At 35.1% G+C, this 22,688-nt stretch overlaps 2 protein-coding genes and 1 long non-coding RNA gene across 6 annotated transcripts; all 3 read left to right on the top strand.

Moving 5' to 3' along the window:
* The first annotated feature begins 540 nt into the window (after positions 1-540).
* Positions 541-5,759, top strand: LOC122313427 (cyclic nucleotide-gated ion channel 1-like). Of its 4 annotated transcripts, none has more exons than XM_043128414.1 (8): positions 541-709; positions 901-1,084; positions 1,365-1,785; positions 1,874-2,122; positions 2,217-2,509; positions 3,122-3,233; positions 4,178-4,530; positions 5,010-5,285. In XM_043128414.1, the coding sequence occupies exons 2-8, from the start codon at positions 1,041-1,043 to the stop codon at positions 5,131-5,133; spliced, it is 1,596 nt and encodes a 531-aa protein (XP_042984348.1). In that variant the 5' UTR covers positions 541-709; positions 901-1,040; the 3' UTR covers positions 5,134-5,285. The 4 variants fall into 4 exon arrangements, with proteins under 4 accessions (XP_042984348.1, XP_042984347.1, XP_042984345.1 ...); XM_043128411.1 differs by having other exon boundaries at positions 545-709; positions 4,178-4,534; positions 5,010-5,759; XM_043128412.1 differs by having other exon boundaries at positions 545-709; positions 939-1,084; positions 4,178-4,534; positions 5,010-5,759.
* A 5,739-nt stretch (positions 5,760-11,498) lies between these two features.
* On the top strand, positions 11,499-13,718 carry LOC122313640 (zinc finger BED domain-containing protein RICESLEEPER 3-like). Its single transcript, XM_043128809.1, has 6 exons — positions 11,499-11,958; positions 12,061-12,144; positions 12,271-12,398; positions 12,459-12,790; positions 12,947-13,011; positions 13,549-13,718. Exons 1-6 carry the CDS (start codon positions 11,499-11,501, stop codon positions 13,716-13,718), a joined length of 1,239 nt encoding a protein of 412 aa, XP_042984743.1.
* Positions 13,719-17,226: 3,508 nt separating this feature from the next.
* Positions 17,227-19,883, top strand: LOC122312986. The gene is made up of 3 exons (XR_006243251.1): positions 17,227-17,456; positions 17,582-17,606; positions 19,657-19,883. It is a non-coding gene; the product is annotated as an uncharacterized LOC122312986 (long non-coding RNA).
* Positions 19,884-22,688: the final 2,805 nt, after the last annotated feature.

A 22,688-nucleotide genomic window follows, 5' to 3' on the forward strand; every position in this document is an offset into this window, starting at 1 on the left:
ACTAAGTAAATTAATGAATAGAAGGGAATGATTGTGATAAATAAATAAATGAAATCATCGCTCTATTTTAGTAGGATATATTTAGCTGTGATTTCTTCAATAAATGAAAGCGGTAATATTATTGTTGCACATTATCAATTTGAAAAAATAAAAGTATCACGCCTTCAAATTATTGGATGTTGTATTTTAATATATATTCTGCACCATGCATTATCCATAAATTATGATTGCGTACATAGAAAATTTTTATATAGCACAATCTTTTCCACCCGTGCATGGCTACCCTACATGTCAAACAACTCACTTATTTGTATAGTCGTATTCAATGATTAACTTTTTTTTCTTTTTTCTTTTTTCCAGAAAAATCTTTAATGGTTTGCGCCCGCCAGTTTTAGCTGGTTGAGTTTTGACCAAAAACTTAGGCTTTGAGAGTCTTTGGTCAATTCGAGTGGCTGATCTAATATTCTTTCTTGAAGTTTTATAAATTAAAAATTTGCATTTTTCAACGCATTTTGATCTTCTGGGAAAGTGGTATATATATATATATATCGGAACATAATTAAGACATGATCACCATTGTTCCCCACAGCTAGCTTCTGCATCTTCTCCTCAGAATTAGATTCAGCATCTAAGGCGCTTTCTGTCACTTATTCATGCTTTAATCTAAATCCTCTTCTTGTTTCCTCGATCGCTCCAACTTTAAGTGCAGGTTCATTCTCTACTTTATAAATACAAATTGTTGTATGTAGTTTTATTATTATTATTATTATTATTATTATTATTATTATTATTATTATTATTATTATTCATGTCTGGCTATTACCATCAAGTTCTTTATATATGATTGTGCAGTACTACAGTTTTTATATTGTTAAGTTTTCTTTTGCTTCTGGGCTGCAGATATGACAGCGTTCATAAGTTTTCCATTTTCTATATAGAAGTGCATCAAATCCGGAATTTCTGGATACTAAGAGAATTTCGCTGGGTTGAAAGATTTTGGAGACCTTATTCTATAATTTGGGACTTTGTAAGCTTTAGTTATGAGTCGTCGTTGGAATTCTCGAGGGAACGGGCGAGTAAGCTGGTGAGCATCTTCTTCTTCTTCAATCTTAAAAATGCTATTTATCTTGTTATCTTTCGACGTGAAGGACAAAAGTTAGTAAATACTTTTCTACCCGGCCATGATTTAGTAATACATCGGGGAGATGTAATGATCATCGTTGTTAAAATAATAATGAATAGCACTTGTCATGTGGTTAAAACATTTTCGTGTGTGTGTGTGTGTATATATATATATATATAATTGTTACCTCTATTAATGTTTTTTGGTCAATATATGTTACATCTATTGTGCTGATGATCAGGGACGTGGATATTGAGCGGCAAGGTCCCAAGAATGATGGTACTGGTTCGGAAAAAAAGGCATCAATAAAAATGGCAATTGGGCAGGTCAATCACCCTTTGATGATGAAAAATATTTCAAAAACGCCGTGGTGGTTGCATCATGAGTACTTCCATTGGGATGTGGCGTTTTTAGTGGTGTGCGTAGTTGCAATAGCAGTGGACCCGTTGTTCTTTTATCTTCCTGTCATTGAAGACAAATTCAACGAGGATACCAAATGCATTCGTTTAAATACCAATTTGGAAATCATTGCTATTTGTGTGCGATCGTTCCTGGATTTGATTGCTATTGGGGATCTAATTGCAAGAAAAATAAATAATTACCCTGACATGAAGTGTTCAGACTACGTAATTAACATTCTCAGCATTCTCCCATTTCCGCAGGTATTATGGCAAACTTTTCTGCTTCCAACTCAGTCTAGAAGAAAATTATGTTCTATTTAAATTACGTTTTGATATTTATGAACAACAGGTTATAGTGCCAATTATATTTTCAGAAATGAGAGATTATGAAGCCCGGTTTGAAAGGAGATTTCTAAATGCCGTTGTTCTGTTGCAATATGTGCCAAGAATTTTCCGTATCTACAGGTTGTGGAAAATAGTCAACGAGACTATCATCCTACCGAAAAGTAGTGTGAATGGAGAAAGCAACAAGAATATGAAAGGTCTTATAGTGATGAAAGCTGGATTCAATCTGTTTCTGTATCTCGTTGCCGGTCATGTATGTTACATATTTCAACATTTATTATCAATATCCCTACCTACTTTATAATTAATTACTGAAATATTAATGGTATATATCTTTGATCTTTCAGGTACTGGGTGCTTTTTGGTACTTCTTCTCCATCGAACGAGAGACCACGTGCTGGCAGCTGGCTTGTCGTCGGCATGATACCAATTGTAGCAAGACTTCTTTTAGATGTCATGGTGGCATTGATAACAATATTTTAAATACTTTTTGCTCTATAGAAAAAGTTGAAAAACCAAATATCACTCTCGTTGATTTTGGAATATTCCAAGAAGCCCGTGAATCTGGTACACTGCTGGCATCCAGGGATTTTCCGGAAAAGGCCGTGTTCTGTTTCTGGTGGGCCCTGCGAAATTTGAGGTACCTGGTACACGTTACAGTACTCTTTTTAATTTTTATCATTTTATTGAGATCTTTCAAAATATTTCATCTGATCAAGAACCGTGCATGTATCACGCTATGTTGGTTCATAACACATACTTATGTATATATATAATCATACATGCATTTTGTTCCTGAATTTAAAGTTTCTCACCCATTTTACAATGTAATGAAACATAATATATAAATTAAATATCCAACGTATATAATATATTAAGATATTATTATATACTAAAATATTATTATTATTATTATTATTTGATAAAAAAATATTAATATTATTAGTTTGGATGAAAATAGATATAGAAAACAAATTACACGAAAATCAGTTTTTTTCTAGAGAATGTTAAATCATTAAAGAAAAATGTTTTCACCCATGCATTTCCGATGAACTCATATATCAATGCTATCATGCACATAAATACACGGCTTTTAGATGATGCATGGTCTTTGTTTTTCATTACGTGCTGTATGATATCGTGGGCGTATTACATATTTTAGATCACTTTAGATTTTGCTTGTTTATTTTGAGCATATTATATATATATGCACACATATACATGATATTAATGTTTTCTGATTTTCTGACAGTTCATTTGGCCAAAACCTTATAACAAGTCCTTTTTACTTGGAAAACTGGTTCTCAATTTTAATCGGGATATTTGGCTTGCTTCTTTTTTTATATTTCATCGGAAATTTGCAGGTATGTTGATCATCATAATCTTATCTTCTTCTTCTTCTGCTTCTCCTCCTCCTCCTCCTCATATATGTTTAGACGTCCTTAATTTGAATTCCCACTCCGATCATTACACTTCATGCTCATTTAATTGAATATTTTATATTAAGGTTGAGTTTGAATGTTGAGTTGAGTTGAATAAAAGTTAAAAATTGAGTAAAATATTGTTAGAATATTATTTTTTAATATTATTATTATTTTAGAATTTGAAAAAGTTGAATTGTTTATTATATTTTATGTTAAAATTTGAAAAAGTTATAATGACTAGATGAAATAAGTTGAGATGAGTTGAGGATAGCTTGGGATCCAAACGGGCCAAAGTCTACTTTTTAAAAGAGTTTACTCACTTGTGAAGGTATAAATTTTTGAAATATTAAATTCCCATGTATATTTGAAATATGTTTGTATATTAGGTTGGAGGATTCTTTCTAACCCGATTTGGAGGAAAATTTTGTACTAATCTTAATAAAACGTTTTTCTCCAAACTAAATTGAAAGCAATTTTCTCGAACTCCTTCCAAAATATCATGTCAGTCTTGTAAATTTTAATTTTAACCATTTTAGCAAGCAACAAAGTCTCTATCTTTGGCTATTAGTAACTAAAGAATAATGTTAGATATAGTTATGAATACTTGTGTAAGTGTCACACTCTTGTTTTAAAATATGGTATAATTTATTATTAAAAATTAATTTTTTTATGTAAATTTTATATTTAATCATGTTTTTTAAAAATAAGTGTATGAGATTTGTATCTTCTATATAAATACCGTTGTTCATTAATTAAAATAAATAAGATGGCTTGTCAATAATGGGGGTGTAAGAATATAATGGACTTGATAACTTTTAGAATTATGAGATGTAATATGTGAGTGGAAATCTTAGAAGCTGATCAACTTAATTGTGATGTGACAGCTTTACATGCAGTGGGGGACATCTAACGAGTTGGATGAGATTTTAAAGCGGTCAAAATCTAGGCAGCGTTATGAGACATTTAAGCGGTGGAATTCATCTAAGCAGTACTACTTGAACTATATGGGAGAGGAGGATAAGGCTGCAAACATCAAGAGAACTAAACTACGTAGCATCGAGTGTTGGATAAGCTCAATCGGACTCTCTAACCAGTTAAAACAGATGATCATGAGTTATGTGACACCAATAGTACTAGAAGATGAAAACAAACATATTGATACAGAAAATCCATTCCCTCATCTTCCCACAACATTTAGAGGATTGATTAAACTTGATCTCTGCTTGCCCTTGCTAAGGAGAGTGAGTTTCGATCCCTCACCCCCCTTAAATTTAAGTTATTTTTCTGTAAAAATGCTTCAAATGCATAGTATGATTGATGTGGTTATTTAGTTATCAGTTAGTTGCTATATTAAGGGACATTTGTCTAACATCCATCCTCATTTGTACCAAACTTTAATTCATCTTTCATGTAAATAGTTAGACTTATAAAATCACTTAAATGTGTCACATCAATTCAAGATAATAATTATGATTGCTCAATTTTGTGTGAAATTTAAGGCTCTTTTAAATTCATAAATAAGATGAGATGAGATGAGATAGTTTCAGATAGAAGTTAAATAAAATATCGTTAGAATATTACTTTCTAATATTATTATTGTTTTGGAATTTGAAAAAATTGAATTGTTTATTATATTTTGTATGAGCATTTGGAAAAGTTGTAATGATTAGATGAGATGAAACATTTTCTAAATCTAAATTATTTGTGAACATGCAGGTGCCCATATTCGAAGACGAAAGTGAAGAATTGTTGTATGAGATTACCTATAAGTTTCTCAAGCAAGTGCACTATAATCAAAGCGGCTATATTGTTCGAGAGGGAGAACCATTGGATGCGCTAATCTTCATAGTGAAAGGAATTGCGTGGACGTATACAAGTAATCATGGCAATAAAGCTGATTGTCTTAAGGCAGGTGACCTCTTTGGAAGACATCTTGTAGATTGGGTGCTGGAATCCCCCACACTATCTGACATTCCCTTATCGACAAGGACTCTCAAATGTCATACAAAAGTTGAAGGGTTTTATCTTTTGGCTACCGACCTCAAGGATATAATGTCTCAATTCTGGTGGAAATTTAGCAAGTTCAGACACATGATCGCCCAATCTGACTCGGAACAACTAAAACATTTTGTAGCTTCATCCATCCAAGCAGCATGGCGCCGCCGCGCCATCCATCCTCATAAAGTACTAAAATAAGGCTATCAAATCTGGCCATGCTGTTGGCTAAGGCCACCGTCACCAACAGCTCTCCAAGTTTAGGTAATTTTACCACTTAATCCTATTGTTATATGGTTAGTAGGAAACCACGAATACATAATTGTATAATAATAAATGAAAGCCATAATATTGTTGCTCATTATCAATTTGAGAAAGGAAAAAGTAGGCTGGCTCACACCTTCAAATTATTGGATATTGTATTTTAATATTCTGCACGTCCATTATCCTTAAAATCTTGATAGTTGGATATTCATGATGGTACTGCGATATGTTAATTTTGATAGTTTTGATTTTCGGTGCAAAATTCAAAATTCTTGATCAGTCTAAAGGTGCAAATTTTATTTCCTTTCGATAAATGTATACTGTAATTGTATTTTTTTTTTTTAAAAAAAAAGATGTTTAGAGGTCTTTGCTACCAGCTAAAAATTAAGTGCAGCTTCAAGATATAGATGATCAACCAAAGTAGCTGCATCTCAAATTGTCAAGTTTTTATTTTAATTTAAGACTAGTTAGGTTAGATATAAGCTTTAAATAGATAAGTTCCATACAAACATTTTGTTAAAAAGTGAGTCTCACTAGTATTAAAATAATTTTTTGTACACTTTTTTCTAAGTGGGGTCTATTTTTTTTACAATAACTTGTATGAAGCTTCCATCTAGCTTGAACAGATTGGCAGGTTTTCAATTTTCAGTAGCCGAAGTACTATTGGTTAACCAGGAAAAGAACACACATCTCTCATGAAACTGCTCAGCAGGAACTGGTCATATATAATAAAACGCGTACATAAGAGATTGATAAAGTCTTTGGTTTTGGTTGGTCATGTTACTTGGTCATAATAAAACATGTTCAATATTGACCTTTCAACATTGGCTGGTGAAGTGGAATCTTCATACAAGAAAGGGCTTTGGTCATTGTGTCCCTCGTGTATTCTTTGCCGGACTTTTCATTCTACTGATGACCTCTTCACTGATTGTGAAATCCCTAGCCCCCCCACATTTGACCTAGCCCGATATGGCAATTATCGCTGTGTATATTTTCTTGGCTGCTTGCGGTTTGCATGGTTGAGTGAGAGAAATGGTTGAGTTTGCCTTATTAAGTAAATTAATGAGCAGATGAGAATGACTCTGATAAATAAATAAATGAAATCATCTCTCTCTCCCTTTTTAATAGGATATATTTAGCTGTGATTTCTTAAATAAAAAAACAGAAATGATTTATGCAATCGGGAAATGCAGTCGGCGTGCAGTCGGCTGTAAAAAAAAAATTAATACAGGACCTACATGAAAAAAAAAATTATTTTTATAGCTTTTTATAATTCATGCAGGTACCCCTGAATATAAAATAATTTTTTTATAATTTTTTTTATTCATTCCGTACAGCCGACTGCACGCCGACTGCGTTTCCCGACTGCGTATAGCAAAGCCCATAAAAAAATATTGTTCTTATTTGAATTTGAAGATTTTAAGTGAGAGAAATGCAGATAATTTAGATTCTACAATATTAATATTAAAAATATTTTGGACAATATTAAATAAATAATAAATAATAAATGATCTACATGATGTGTTTATATTTTTTCCACTTGAAGCTTTTAAATTTGAATAAGAATTTGAAGCGGCCTTGTTCCTCTCCAACAAATTATGTAAACTCTTAAATCAATTGTAAATAAAAGATAAGAAGGGCAAAGAGCCGAATAAGTGCATCAAAACAATCAATACGGGCCAGAAAAATATACATAAATAAAAACAAATAATCAAGAACATTTGACCAAACAAGCTTGGTACCACTTTTTCTTGACCCAATGCATGCGTCGTTAATTAAAGAGATGGATGGCCCCGCCTTGAAAGCTAATTTCTTTTAAAGAGATGTACGTACGTCTAATCTCATAGAAAAGACGAATGAAGGTGAGAACTAGTGAATTGATCTTTGAGAAAGTGGAGAAACCTCTGGGTGTGACATTAACGCATAGGATTAATTCCAAAAAACGAAAAGAAAAAAACCTTTCCTAGCTTCTTGACGCTCACGTACGGTTGATCTACGCAGAAAATTCTTTTTGCTACTTTCCGGCGGGGAGAAAATAGTACCATATATGTGGTGTGATAAAGAGTTAAAATTACATAATTAAGTTGTTTAAATAAGTGATTTATTTTATTTAATAAAGATTAAGAACTTAATTATACAACAAATTCTAGTATTGAATGTCAAATTAATTGATGCTAATATTTTATATACATAAAGTTTTATATTTATCTTTAAAAAAAATATACTTTTAATATACTGCAGGATATTTATAAAAATATTAAAAAAAAATAAAATGATGAAGAATAGGACAGCAGAGAAAATCAACGCAAGATATAAGGGCAATTTCGGATGGCATGAGATTTTACCCTGCATGTTTAATTTATATTTACCTGGTGCCGAACAGGGGGGCTGGCAGCAAAACACAGTCACACATACTTTTTATTTTTTTGTCCAGTTTGTGGGGTGGAGCTCTCCCCAACTCACGTTTAGTTATTTTTATTTTTGTTTTTTTTTTCTTTTCTACGTCTTGGAAGGTGCAGACCGAAAAGGGATTCTACCTTTACTTTTTCTCTTTCTTGTTTGAGAACCGCTTTGGAGCGGTACCATCTGCGTTTGTGGTGAAACCAGCGTCTAATAGGCAATTGCCACATCAGTAATGTAGTAAAAACTTGTATGAGGACCACTTAATCAGATTTTTCTCCAAAATACCCTAAACCTATTTTCACTCCAGCATTTCGCTCTAGCATTTTCAAGTTCATCCATCTTAGATTTTGTTTCACTGTATGATTCAATTGCTCTGCTCTTTCGCTGCTCTTCAAGATGCCAGTGCAAGAGTTCCTCCAACTTTTCAATTCTGGGGCCTTCAATTGCTCTTCTTTTTCGCTGCTCATCTGGGGCCTTTTCACAACCATAAGGAGTAGACTACTTATATTGGGAACAAACTCAGATCTAGTAGAGCAATGAATTTTTTAAGTCTTTGCAGATTTAACATATAGGAGTAGACTAAAAGAATGGAGACCACATGCTGGACTCTTCCCCTAACAACTTTTTTGCAAATTTCCAAATGGGATTTGGGATTTGGGGTGAGGGAGGGAGGATTTGGTCTTTTTCGGTGAGAGAGAGATGAGGGTGAGGGGAGGGGAGGGGAGGTGAGGTGAGGGATCTGGCTCTGGTGAGAGAGAGACGTGGGAGGGAGAGAGTGCTGGCTTTGGTGCGGTGCGGACACATGCTAGCTCTAATGGATGGACTACGTGGCAGGAGCATATTGGTAGCTGATTTCAGCCCTTTAATAGACTTAAGTTATTTTCTTCTTGTTTTTATTTTTAGGAGGTAGTCGGCTGGTTTTTATATGATTCATTTTCTTTACGTTTTCGTTTCTTCAGCGACCGAAGGAGGCGGCTAGTAATTAAATTTTTTCCTTCTTGCTTTACGTTCTTTAGCTTTTTTTCATGTTCGGTTCCCAGCTTTATTTCTTAGTTCTTAGTGGTTTCTTTCTTTCGGCTGTTTTTATTTCATGTTCGTGCACTGGAAGGACGGAAGCACTCTCTCAGTCTCGTTTTTCTATTGATTTTTTTTTTCTGGGTTCGTTTAGAACTCGGACGAAGACTTGTTTTATTTTCCTGGGTTTTACGTTTTCAGCTTTCATTTTACTTTAGATCTCTTGCATGCAGCATCTTTAAGATTTATTTCATTTAGATATTTTCTCAGATTTCATTAGGGGTGTGCAAATTTTCGAAAATTCCGACTCCGGCCGAATTCCGTTCCGACGCCGACTTCGACGGAGTCGGAATTTTCGAAACACGGAGTCGGAATCAGAGGCACTCCGAAAATGGGGTCGGAGGTCGGAGTCGGAGTCGGAGCCCATGTTTACTCCGAACTCCGAACTCCGACTTAAAAATAAATTAAAAAACAAAGATTCAAAACGACGTCGTTTTGAATCTTTGTCCCCCCCCTTAACTTGAACGACGACGTTCCTTCAAATAGGAACGACGTCGTTTGGTTCCTAATTTTAAACCTATGTTACGGCCCATTCCTTTCTTCTTCATTTCGTCTATCCCGAATCCCGAATCCCCAATCCCTTGCTCAGCTGTTTAGCCGCCGGCCGCCCCTTTCTTCTTCCCCATTCTTCTTCATTTCGACTTCCAATTACTAATTTCCCAACCTTTGTTCTTCGTGCTGCCTAGTGCCTTCGAAAGAATCGAATATGTGCCGCTGCCACTGCCCACGGCGCCGTCTTCAGCGAGCTTAACTGTGCCGCTGCCCACGGCGCCACGCCTCACTCGAGTCACTCCTCAGTACTAAATACCAGTAAGCATATTTGATAGTGAAGATAGATTGGCTTGAATAGAATATATATAATCTTCTTTTTTAATCTTCTTTTTTTTGAAATAGAATATATAATCTTCTTGCAATCTGTAAGTTGATGAAAACATATACATTTTCAATTGTAATTTCCAGTTCTATTTAACCATCAGACCTTTCATCATCCGTACCTTCCCAAAGATTCAATGCGGGCATAAGTTGCTTGAGCAATAGTTACCGGTTTGTGAAGTTGTCGTTAAGAATTGGACTTCACAAAAAGCAGGTGAATTTGTGGTGGAAATGGAATTTAACCAAAAATTTATATATACTATTCAATCATAAAAAATGAATAGACCTAACATATCATGTGAGGCATGAGTTTTTAACTTCTAAGTTCGATATTGGAGGCACTGTTGTGATGGTCTTCACTAAACTTTTGTTTTGTCCCAATGTTATCTCTCCCTGTGTGTTTCCAGAGGTATTTCTGAAGAAAACCATTCCTCCCAAAGTCAACTCACATCCTAAACCATTCCTCCCAAATTCCTCCCGAGTACTTGAAACACAAACCTCAGGCTCAGCATTGATCAGAGGCAGCTCTGCGAATATGATAAAAAACTTGTCTACATTTGCATTTTTTTTTTATCAGTTCTACATTTTCATTCTTATTCTTATAATTACTATATTTCAAACAAGTAACATGTACGCACTTATATATCAGAATCCTACTCTGCGCATAAATTCATGAAATGTTCCTTCTTGCCCTTGTGCAGAAGATTAAAAGCATCCATTACATACCCATCTCTTGGCTCGAGAGAATCAAGCGTAAATTTTTCAATACTTTTGTACGATGGACCTCCCCATGGTGGAGCAAGAAACACCATGTCCCCCTAACAAAATTAAAACATCAAAAAAAATTTTAAGACAAACAATAACAAAGGAAGTACAACTTCCATTCCAAGATAAAATGCTACACATGCATCAACTAAAAAAACATGCAGTTTCAACATTAAACATTAATCAAAGTAAAATTATGACATCATGCTATACAGATATTGGTCAATTCTTTAATATATACTTCTTTTTCTGACTATGAAGAGTGATAACTTATACAACTTATTTTTCCCAATCTTCCCTTTTGCTTTCCGTATTAACTCTCTTCCTCACTGTTTCTCTAATTAACCTATCAAATCCTAATTTTTGCAGTCAAAATCTTCATTTCTCTTTTCGGTATTCATTCCCAATTGTGACTCTCATTATATATTCTAACCCAAGTTGTTAATATGGTATATTTTGGGAAAAAACAATAATAGTCACTCCTGTTTCAATTTTCACCATCTCTTCCCCATTCCTATAAATTCACTTCATAATCATGCAAGCAATTAAATTTGGAAAGAAACTATAGAGCAGCCAAAATCCAAAAATAAAAAATAAAAATACAGAACAGAAGAAATCCATAGTTGCCATATGTAAGTTTGCATTGTAATTTGTAAAAATGATTAAATGATTAAATCCATCAGGAAATTCTTGCCTTTGTGTGCAGTTGTAACCAACTAAAACATCAAAGAGTAATGCTAGAAACACCACAAGTCTCTCTGTATGTGATCCTAAAAGTTTTTTATTTTTCTATTTATATTAACTATTTATTTTATTTTATTTATGAGAGATATGGAGGCTTCACCTAGTGGAATGTCAGAAGGGAATCCAAGCCCCACAATCCCGTCACTGACACCGAGATCTAGACCTACTTCTAGAGCAGCTACTTCTTGTGCAAGTAGCCGATTCCCAATGCCAGTAAACATAGAAGATGAGGATGAGTTTAATGAGGATGAGGAGATAGGTATTGGGGATCTACCACCTCCATCTACAACTCCATCTCAACCACGAAATACTAGAAAAAGGTCTTGGACATGGGAGCATTTTACCAGGATTCCTGGTAATCCTGAGAACCCACAGGCGAGCTGCCACCACTGTGGGCAACTCTGCAAATGCCATTCAAAGAAGCAAGGCACCGCTGTCTTAATAGCCCATCTCCAAGGTTGCCAGCGATATAAAATGTCGAAGGGAGAGGCAGGCCCAGCCACTGATCAGACCAAGCTCAGTTATAAAGCTTCTACGACCACTGATGGTACACAGATTAAGAAAATGGTCATCCCTCAATACAGTGAGAAATTGGTGAGGGATATGCTTGCAGAGATGATAATTGAAGATGAGATGCCTTTTACCACAGTCGATAAAAGAGGCTTCCGAAAGTTTGTCAAGACTATTGAGCCACGATTTCCATTGCCATCACGGTATACGGTGATGCGGGATTGTATGAAGAAGCATGCAAAAGAGAAGGCGGAGATGAAGAAGATGTTCACTACCACTAGCCAGAGAGTGTCATTTACGACTGACACATGGACTTCCATACAGAACATTTCCTACATGTGTATCACAGCGCACTACATTGATAGTGAATGGCAATTGAGAAAACGGATTATTGGGTTCAAAGAAATCATTGATCATAAGGGAGCATCAATTGGGGCACTGATGGATGATTGTTTAAAGGATTGGGGAATTCAAAAGGTTTTATGTATTTCAGTTGACAATGCCAGTGCCAATGACACCGCAATTGAATGGTTCAAGCGGAATACGAGTATGAAAGCTGATGTCATCCGCAACCACGAATTTATTCATGTTCGATGTTGTGCTCATATCCTCAACCTAATTGTCAGTGAGGGGTTAAAAGAGGTTGATGATTCCATTATCAGAGTTCGCAACATTGTGCGGTATGTGAGGGCTTCCCCTCAAAGGCTGTCAAAGTTCAAGGCAATAGCAAGCCAGCTTGGAATTTCATGTTCTAAGACATTGTGTTTGGATGTTCCGACTCGATGGAACTCAACATACCTTATGTTGGATGTGGCACAAAAGTATCAAGCTGCATTCGAGCGGATGGAGGTCGAGGATGGGGCACTTAAGTATGCTTTGCTGGAGCCTGCAGGAAAGGGGCTTGGTGCGCCAGACACACATGATTGGACCAGTGTGGGGCACTTTGTGAGATTTTTACAAGTTTTTTATGATATGACTATGCGGATATCTGGATCCGCATATACAACTGCAAACTTATTCTTCAGCGAGCTCTCAGAGCTTCACTACCACTTGCAAGAAGGTTGTACGGGTTCATGTGGATTATTATCTGGTATGGCTATGAGGATGCAGGCCAAATATGATAAATATTGGGGGGATGTTGAGAAAATAAATAGATTACTTTTTGTGGCTGTGATCCTTGACCCCCGATATAAGTTGGCCTTGATAGAATTTTGGGCAAATTCCACAATGGGGGCAGTGAAGGCTGGACAGTTTATTACAGCGCTTAAAAGGGATCTTGATGACTTATATTCTCACTACAACAATATTGGTTAGCCTTCATCCGCAGCGGGCACCTCACACTCGAGGCCGACACCTCTATTCGATGACCGTAGCTCAGATGACTCATCCAATCCATCTCGTCGAGGTTATAATAATGTGAATCAGTATCATCAGCTCATTGCAACGAGGAATATTATGCAGTGTACTTCTGAGATTGAAAGGTATTTTATGGAAGAGGTCGAGGCACCTAGCGAGTCATTTCAGCTTCTAACTTGGTGGAAGGTTAATTCCACCAAGTATCAGATCCTTTCTCGTATTGCCCGAGATGTGATGGCCATTCCAATCACTACGGTTGCCTCTGAGTCAGCATTTAGCACTGGAGGTCGAGTATTGGATTCTTACCGGAGTTTATTGTCACCGTCAACTGTGGAGGCCCTCGTTTGCACACAGAATTGGTTGAGTGATACGCCCATTGGACTAGATACCATTGGCTTTGATGCTGATAGCTATAAGCTTGAATCGGGTAACTTTGTTTGAGTATTTCAATTCTTTTATTTAATTCTTTTTATAATTTCATAAATCTATTAACCTTATACTTTTTATGATTTCATAGATATAATTATGAACCCTAGCATATTTGCCGATGACTGATACTTGGAGTGGCTAAGTTGATAAACTCACGATTAAAAAACGGAAGGTGAGAAATGATAATCATTTTTTTCTGAATCATTTTTTTTCTGAATCATTTTTTTTCTTTTTATTGATTGTGACTTTTATTTTAATTTCAGGTATCACCAATGACAAACCACGATGTATTGAAAGATGTTTCGGAGCACCTCTGTATTGGAAGATGTTTTTATTTTGGTATTGGAAGATGTTCGGAATAGCATTTAAACTATTATCAATGTTTTGGACAATTGTATAAGAGTTTCTTAAACATGTAATATATATACATATAATACATATAATACATTAAGAGTTTCTTAAAAAAAATGATATATATACATATAATATCATTTAAAAAAAAAACTCAGAATCAGAATCAGGCGGACGTCGGAGCCCGATTCCGATCAGAAGCCATCGGAGCTCCGATCGGAGTCCCGGCTCCGAACTCCGATCGGAAGCTATCGGAACTCCGATCGGAATTCCGAACTCCGAACTCCGATCGGAGTCGGACTCCGACTCCTCCTTGGAGTCGGAGTCGGAGTAAACTTCCGGTTCCGACTCCAGTCGGAGTCGGAGGTCGGAATTGGCGATTCCGACTCCGTCGAAGTCGGAGCCCAGCCCTAGATTTCATCGTGGCCAACTTAGATTTATTTTTATTATTATAAATATCATGTATAGTTAATTTTTGAAATTTAGATTGTGGAATAAGATTTAATTTGTTTTGAAATTCTAGTTTAATGTAATATTTTATTGATAAATGTTGATTTTACTATATTTCTAGTCGGATTTAATTTGAAAATAGATTGTAACTTTTATTTTTGATTTGTTGTTTACGTAAGGCACAATAAAAGCTTAAAAATTATCAAAACTTCTCTCAGTTATTTGTTAATGTGTGTTTGGTTAGTAAAGTAAAGAATCCCTTAAAAAAATATTGCAAAAGTTGAGTATAACTTTTTATCTTCTGTTTATCAATACCTTGATTGGATTATTAATCGAGAAAACTATCTAGAATCCAAAACAAAGAAAGGCTCATATCCAACCCAAGTGTTGTTAATTTTTTTTATCAGAAATTCTAATTTCAGCTTTGATTAAATTTTTGTGGGAATTAAATTCGTACTTTTTTTTTCTTACTTCATCGATCTTCAATTTTTTACGTTGCATTTTATTTTATTTTTTTAATTTTCATCTCTTATAGTCGACATATTTGTTACACAAAAATCTCACAAATATTTTGATAATCCTTTGTCTTTCTAAAATACGATCCTGGACTTATTCCTAATATAACTTAACACTTTTATACTTGGAAGTACATACGAGACCGAGTCATGGTACACAATGGGGAACTAAGTTGCCCTTAGAAAATCTGAAAAATGGTGTTTAATTTGCTAATCTATTTTCCATTTTTTTCAGTAACCAAATTATTCAGCCTATTGGAATGCAAAATAACTTCGTACGTTGGGTCTATAAATATATAGTTTGTCGGTTCATTCTGTATTTTCAACTCTGTATCGTCATTGATCAGCTAATTCGTGCGCATGCATCGGCAAGATATCTCTACAATGCAGAATTACGGCATGTGAAGGTATACGTTGTGTGTATCTACTAGTTTTGTGTTTTGCAAGCTACGGATCAATTAATGCGGATGAGCGCTGTCTAGTAATTTTGTGTTGTATAATGGTTAGGTTCCTTAATTGGTTCGACGGCGGTTGAGTATAGAGGCAGTACTCCCTCGTCTCAAGCTTAATTTGTCCGATCTTTTTATTTACCAACTTCTTTATTGGAATTCATAAATTTGTATTTGCTGCTTGTTTACCTAGCTCCATTTTGTATAGTTTTTGTTCAATACTAATAGTTCTTTAGTGCATGTATTTAATCGTATTTGCGACTAAATAAAGTATTCCTTCGAAATAGTACCCCAATATGATTGCTAGTAATTCCTTCGAAAAGCTTATTTGTGACTAAAATAATTATTAGAAATTGTTAATAATGGGTACCCATGATTCATGTAGTGTCCAAAAATGTAGGAAAGTTACGACCAATTAATTAACTCCCCACCATTAGTAATTAATTTCAAGATATTAACGCAGCTCAACCCCAACGGTTATGTACCTATCATGTGATCAACACTTCTAACCCCAACGACTATCCACCTATGCACCTACCAAGCGTATCAATACTTCTAACCCCAACGACTATCCACCTATGCACCTATCATGCGTATCAATACTTCTAACATCTCAACCCCACTATATCAACATTTTTAACAAAAGATTTAAATAATGATGGGATACTCTACATGCTTTTCCCAACACTTAAAAGAAACAATTAGATATGTTTATGAGCATTTTCTTGCTCTCTTTGTGCCTCAAGAGTCGAATTGTATTCCTAAACATACTCATCATATAACCTATGCAACATTTGAGAGACATGCTCAATATTCTTAGAATCTTATAGCTCTTGATAAATTAAAGGAAAACAAAAATGGATTAGGACTATCTTGAATCTAAAACCTAACACCGCAACAATTGCCATAAATAAATACACTCCCCCCAGTATTTCTCAAACTTAGCACTCATTTTTCTTACCATGGATTTCATGTACACTCATTTTCATCTCTACTCTTTTTACACAAGTTGTCTTTCATTCGCCATACTTCAGAGAGGAATAAGTTTGCTGTTGAGTAATCACTTCCAGATACAATATTGATTACTCCATTGAAAATAGCAAGCCGTTGATAAATATTTTCAACTTTCCCCCACTCTTCAACAATTGGAACCCATTCAAAACTACTATCTCATATGGGAAAAACTTCTTTAAACTAAACTACAGCATCTAACATTAAATACGTGTTATTTCATCTTGTAGGCAAATATAAAATCAATTTCTTTAAAGGCAATTGCAACTGTTTTACAATTTCATTAAATTGTTTTAGCCTGTACTACCCCGTTTTTACGTGCATTTTAATGAAAGATTATTAAATAATTATAAATATTAGTTCTCTTGTTGTAAATTTAATGTGACATTTGTTAGATTTATTTTATGGATTTTAAGTTGTGCAATTTATTTTAAAAGGCTTTATTGTTATTATTTATTGTTTTGCATTTAAATTGCACTTTGCTTTAATTTATTTTATTTTTGGGCTTTAAATATTTTATTTTATTAATTGTGAGTTGTAGTATTTTTATTTAGCTTTTATTTATTTTATTGTATTCTTTTTCTTTGTTGGACCTTCATTTTCGGATTGGACTTTGTTTTAATGGATTTTCCCTTGTTTTGGGCCAAAAACCTTCACATTTTGGGCCAACCCGTCTCACTTATGCCCAGCCCTCTCCCCTTCACTAAACGGTGTCATTGGGCTTGTCTTAGGGCTTCATCTTCTTCTCCTTTCTTTCTTTCGTAGCGCCGACCACTTCCCCTTCTTCTTCATTTCCATTTCGTCTTCTTCCTCTTTCGGCTACTTCTGCTTCTTCTTTCTTCTCCTCTTCATTTATTTCGGTTTTATCTCATTTTCTTTCCCCCTTGTTGCGCAGGTTGATCTTCTTCTCCCTGAAAATTTTTTCTGCATTGTCTTCAATCTTTGAGCCGAACTCTTTCTCCATTTTCGTTCGAGTATGTACCTGCTTGTTCATCTTCAAACTTTCTTTTTCCAGTTGCTGTGAAATCGTGCATTTCTATTTCCTTTTCTTGTATTTTATTTCATCTGTATTTTTTTTTTTTTTTTGCTTGTTTTGCAGGTGAATCTGAGAGCTTCTAAGCTCGGTATGTTCCTCTGTTTTTCTCTAGTTTTTCGTGCTCTTGGTTATGGGTATTTCTTTGTAATTTTTGGAGGTTTTTCCTTTCCAAACCAGTGCTCTATTTTTGGGTCCAGCCGTGAGTTCCATCTTGGGTTTACTTGGTTATTTTTACTCTACCGTAAGCCTCATCTTTCCAGCCTTAATCTTCTCAATTTTATCCTAGCAAATCAGCCCCTTTTTATTCCAAAAATTCCACTTTAAATCCCTTTGTTTTCGAAAACCCATTTTAGCCCCAAAAATTATAAATTTTGGTGATTTCTTTTCAAACTAGCATTTGGAGTTAATTTAGAATTTGATCTTCTAAAAAATTTGCATTTAAAACATTGTAAGTATTTTTCCAAACAATTCTCATGATTTAAATATATTTATGAATTAACAAATATTTTTGTTGATTGATTTGTTGTGTTGGATTGAGTCCCAAGAGATTAGGGGTCGGTTGGAATGGAGGAATGAGTTATTTTGTTTGTTTGGTTGATGTTGAGATTTGCTGGATTAATTTGTGACTTGTAGCATGCTTTGCATGGTGTACGCATGATCATATTGTGTAAAATGGAAATTGGATTTTTTGCATAGTGCATGCATAGTCATGCAGGGTATGAATGGAAAATTGAGATTTCGTGTTAAAGTGCATTTTTGGGTGCGTGTATATCACGATCCCAAGTCGAGATGAGGCATTATCTCGATGGAGCTCATCTGGTCACTCGGGAATGTAATATACTGAGTGATGTCTCCTAGGTTATCGTTGGTTAGCAATGAGATTGGATAAGATGGTAATGCTCTCGTGCGAACTCTGTGGCCCCTCTGTTGGCGGGTGCTAGAGGATGCTTGGCTACGTACGTGTTGGGCGTGGAATTGGACATCACTCATTACGAAGTCACATACATTGTCATTACCCATGGTGTGATGAAGGGTGTGAGGGTGTGCGGATGGTCCATAATAGGGGTGAAAACCGACATATCGGTTTCAGTTTTGTACAAAAACCAAAACCGCACCGATGGGGTGAAAATGATGAAAATCTCGATCGAAACCAGTCGAAGAATGGGGAGGAAACCGTCATCCTTGGTCTCGGCGTAACTCTAGTCAATTCGTCGGCGTTGTCGGTGGCTGTGTGCGCCGTGAGAGAGAGCGAGAGACTGCGGTGAAGCCACGCACTGATTGAGATTTTTGAGAGAGAGAGATATGACGCCGCGAGGTGAGCTTAGAGAGAGAGAGAGAGAGGGAGCTGGCGACGGAGGTGACCTTGCGTGGCTGCGGCAGCGCCTTGAGAGAGAGAGAGCTAGAGAGAGAGAGAGAGGAGTGGCGGTATACTGTGAAGTGTGAAGGTGAGAGATACAAAGAAGAGGAAGACGAAGTGGAACGACGTTGTATTAACCCTAGAGTTGAAATGGCGCCGTTCCTTTAATTTTTTTTCCAATACTAAGTCATGAAACGACACCGTTTCACTTAAACTATAAAACGACACCGTTTCACTTAAATTATAAAACGACGTCATTTCACTTCAGTTTAAGTGGAACGACATCATTTCATATATGTATAAATAAATAAAAAAATATACTTAAACCATCAGTCAGTTCAGCGGTCTGACCCAGGTTCAAACCGGGACCAAACTGCTGGACATCGGTTTTGAATAAAATCTACCGTGCACCGACCGGTTCTACTCTGGTTCCGGCCGGTTTCGATCTCCGGCGGCCGGTCTGAGTTGGTTCCAATTGGTTCTTCAGTATTTTGTACATCCCTATACCATAAGGGAGACCATGGTGCATACAGATTAAAATTAAATATTGGTTTTGATAATAGATATTGGGTTAATTTTCGGAAAAATAGTGAGATTGGATTTTTGGGCCAAATGAGATTTTAGTATGTGTGGAAAATCAGTCTTTTCAAGGAAATGATAATTTTTGGGGTCTCATGCATATGGCATCATATTCATGTATTTTGTTTGGCATAAATGTATTTTTATCTCAACGTTCGTTTGGATGATTACTTACCTGTGGTACCATCTCTTGGTACTGTAGATTTTGATGCAGATGATGAGGAGGTTGAGGCTGAGGAGGCGGCTCCGTCGGAGGCTTGATTTGGGGCTCTTGGTCATTGATTGAAAATTATTTTCCTGTCTTTAAATTATGTATTTTGGTTTTATGATGTAACTGAAAACTTGTAATATTTTGATACTCTTGTTTTAAGCAAATTTGTATTTAAACAAAATTCTAGTAATTAGTTGAAAGACTTATTACTTGCTGCATTTTTTTTTTGCTGTACACGCGTTGTATGTACACACACTTGGCACTTAGTAATGAGATATGTGACCCGTATTGTCATTATCCTGATGCCTCAATTTCCACGTGGGAGTTGGGGGCATCACATAGCCTATTCTCTAATGCTACCAGATATTTTATACTATTTCTCACACAATCAACGATCTTCCTAATCTCTCTAAGTCCATGCTGCATAAATAAATTGGTTATATGCGTACAACATCATACGTGAAACAATTTCCCACCGATAGACAAAATTTTCTTCAATCTAAAATCATTTTTCAAGATTCTAATGACAACATTATTAGAATTTGCATTATCAACAGTAACTGAACTACTTTTATTTTCAATTCTCTAACCTTAGAAATGTTTTTCTAAACCATTACCAATAAGAAGACTAGTATGTGAAGGTGACATATTACAAAAGTTCAACACATGCATTTGAAGATGTCAATTAATATCTATAAAATGACATATCATTACCATACATGAAAGTCTTTTACAAGAAGTTTACGTGTCAGTTGTGATATGAACTTTGTTAACAGGTTTAAGCAAATCCTTTAACTTTGTCTTTTTAGTCGCATAAATTCTCATGTATTCCTTCTTTGCAATAGCCTGAGACAATTTTTTTCAATATGGAGTGTTTGCACTCATGAACTTATTAAATACCACATACTCTATTAAAGAAAATGGATATTAATGGTAAAGTATCATATGAGAGGCAATCTCTCGAATGATCATAGGTAAAGTTTGAGACAATAAAGCCACCATCGGCCTCCTTAGACTTAACTGCTAAAACTTTTTATTTTTTCTTAGACCTCGTGTATGACAAACAAGTTAACAAGTACCTATATAGTGTAGTTGTAGAACTTGATCGAGATACTTTAAACAAAGTCTTACACCACTTACATTGAAGTTGTTTAGTCCCATCACATTCAATTTTGACAAGATCATTTCATACAACAGAAGCCCTATTTCTCTTCTTTCTTTCATACGCTACCGTTTGAACTTTTGTTGGGCCCTCATTAGAGATAGTATTAGCGGCCTTAGTATTTACAATGTCTCCATCATCATCAGCTATGGGCTCTACTAAGGTAATTCCAATGGAGTTTTCATTTTCATACTCCATCACCGGATCAAGTTCATTTATACAATCATCTATTTGCTAAAATAAATATTTTGTAAACACAAAACCAGAAACATAAAATTTATAAACATTGGCCATACAATTTATATTAATCAACTAAAATAAAAACAGTCTTGCCTTAATGGCTCAATGTGCCTCTAGAATGCAAGAATCATATAGTTGATACTAATCAACGAAAACATGTTAAAGTCAAATAATTTTGACTTGAACAGTTTCAGTATACAGTTTTGCCTTGAAGGCTTGATATGCCTCGAGAACCAAGGCACCTCAACCACATAAACATAGAACATATTGGATAAGCTTTATCAACCAAAACTTGATAAACACATTACCATTTCATACTTGAAGCAAGAACATAAACACAGAACATATTGGATAAGATTTATCAACCAAAACATGATGAATACAGCACCATCTCATACTTGGAGCAAAAACATAAATACAAAATATATTGTGTAAGATTTATTAACCAAAACATGATAAATGCAACACCATTTCATACTTGAGGCAAAAACATAAATACAGAATATATTGTATAAGATTTATTAACCAAAACATGATAAATACAACACCATTTCATACTTGAAGCAAGAATATAAACACAGAAGAGATTGCATAAGGTTTATCAATCAAAACATGTTAAACAAAATACTATTTTATAATTGATGCAAGACAATAAACATATAACAAATCTGATAAGATTTATCAAGCAAAACATGATAAACATAGTACCATCTCATACTTGAAGTAAGAATCAGATATGATTAGATTAATCAACCAAAACATGTTAAAAAAAGCATCTTTAAATACTTGGACCAAGAACATAAAGCAAGAACCAAATCAATGAGGAATAAGTTAAATTCACTACGCTGTGGACTGAAAATTTTGCTTCAAGTACAAACTTCTAAATTCCTTCCTCATAAGGTTTTTACCTCAAAGTTTTCAGTATAAATAATATAAAACTCAGAACATAAAATACAGTGAAAGTGCAATGTGCAAACAACAGCAAGATCAAGATAGGGAAATAGCCAAACGCCCATATGATTCCATTAAAAATAAAAGATCCATTTTCATAGAATAGATTGGAGTAATTGGCAAAGACAATCACAAAAGCATGCATATATCATATATGTCGTGATTGTTGATGTATGGCAGGATAGTTTCACACTGTCACACCACTTCGATGTACAAATCTTACTAACATGAATCATATTATTAGATCTACAGAACTAGAATTTAGAAAGAGTTATGAGAGAACTAGAGGTTCAAAAATACTCAGATATATGCATGGTTAGAAACTAGAAAATAGCCCAGCTAATCGACTTAAGGAAGGATGAAACTTAGAAACAAAGAATCAAGAACTACAAAATCAGGGATTCAGTTGGTTAGGGGTCATTAAATGCTAGGAATCATAAATGCTAGCATTTAATGACCCATTTGTCGAGGCCCGACTGCCATATCTGAGATTGAGATTGCAACCACGACTCCCCCAAAAATCCAGTCATCGGCTCCATCTGCTATGGTTTCTCTCAGTCGCAGTCGATATCACAAGAGTCACAACAGAAGCCTTTCATGTTCTTGAATCCTTATGGCTGCAAGCCTTCAAGAATCAAGAACCAAGCCTTGATTCAAGGCTTCATTCCAT

The sequence above is a fragment of the Carya illinoinensis genome, chromosome 6, assembly GCF_018687715.1.
Source record: "Carya illinoinensis cultivar Pawnee chromosome 6, C.illinoinensisPawnee_v1, whole genome shotgun sequence".
Taxonomy (NCBI): domain Eukaryota; kingdom Viridiplantae; phylum Streptophyta; class Magnoliopsida; order Fagales; family Juglandaceae; genus Carya; species Carya illinoinensis.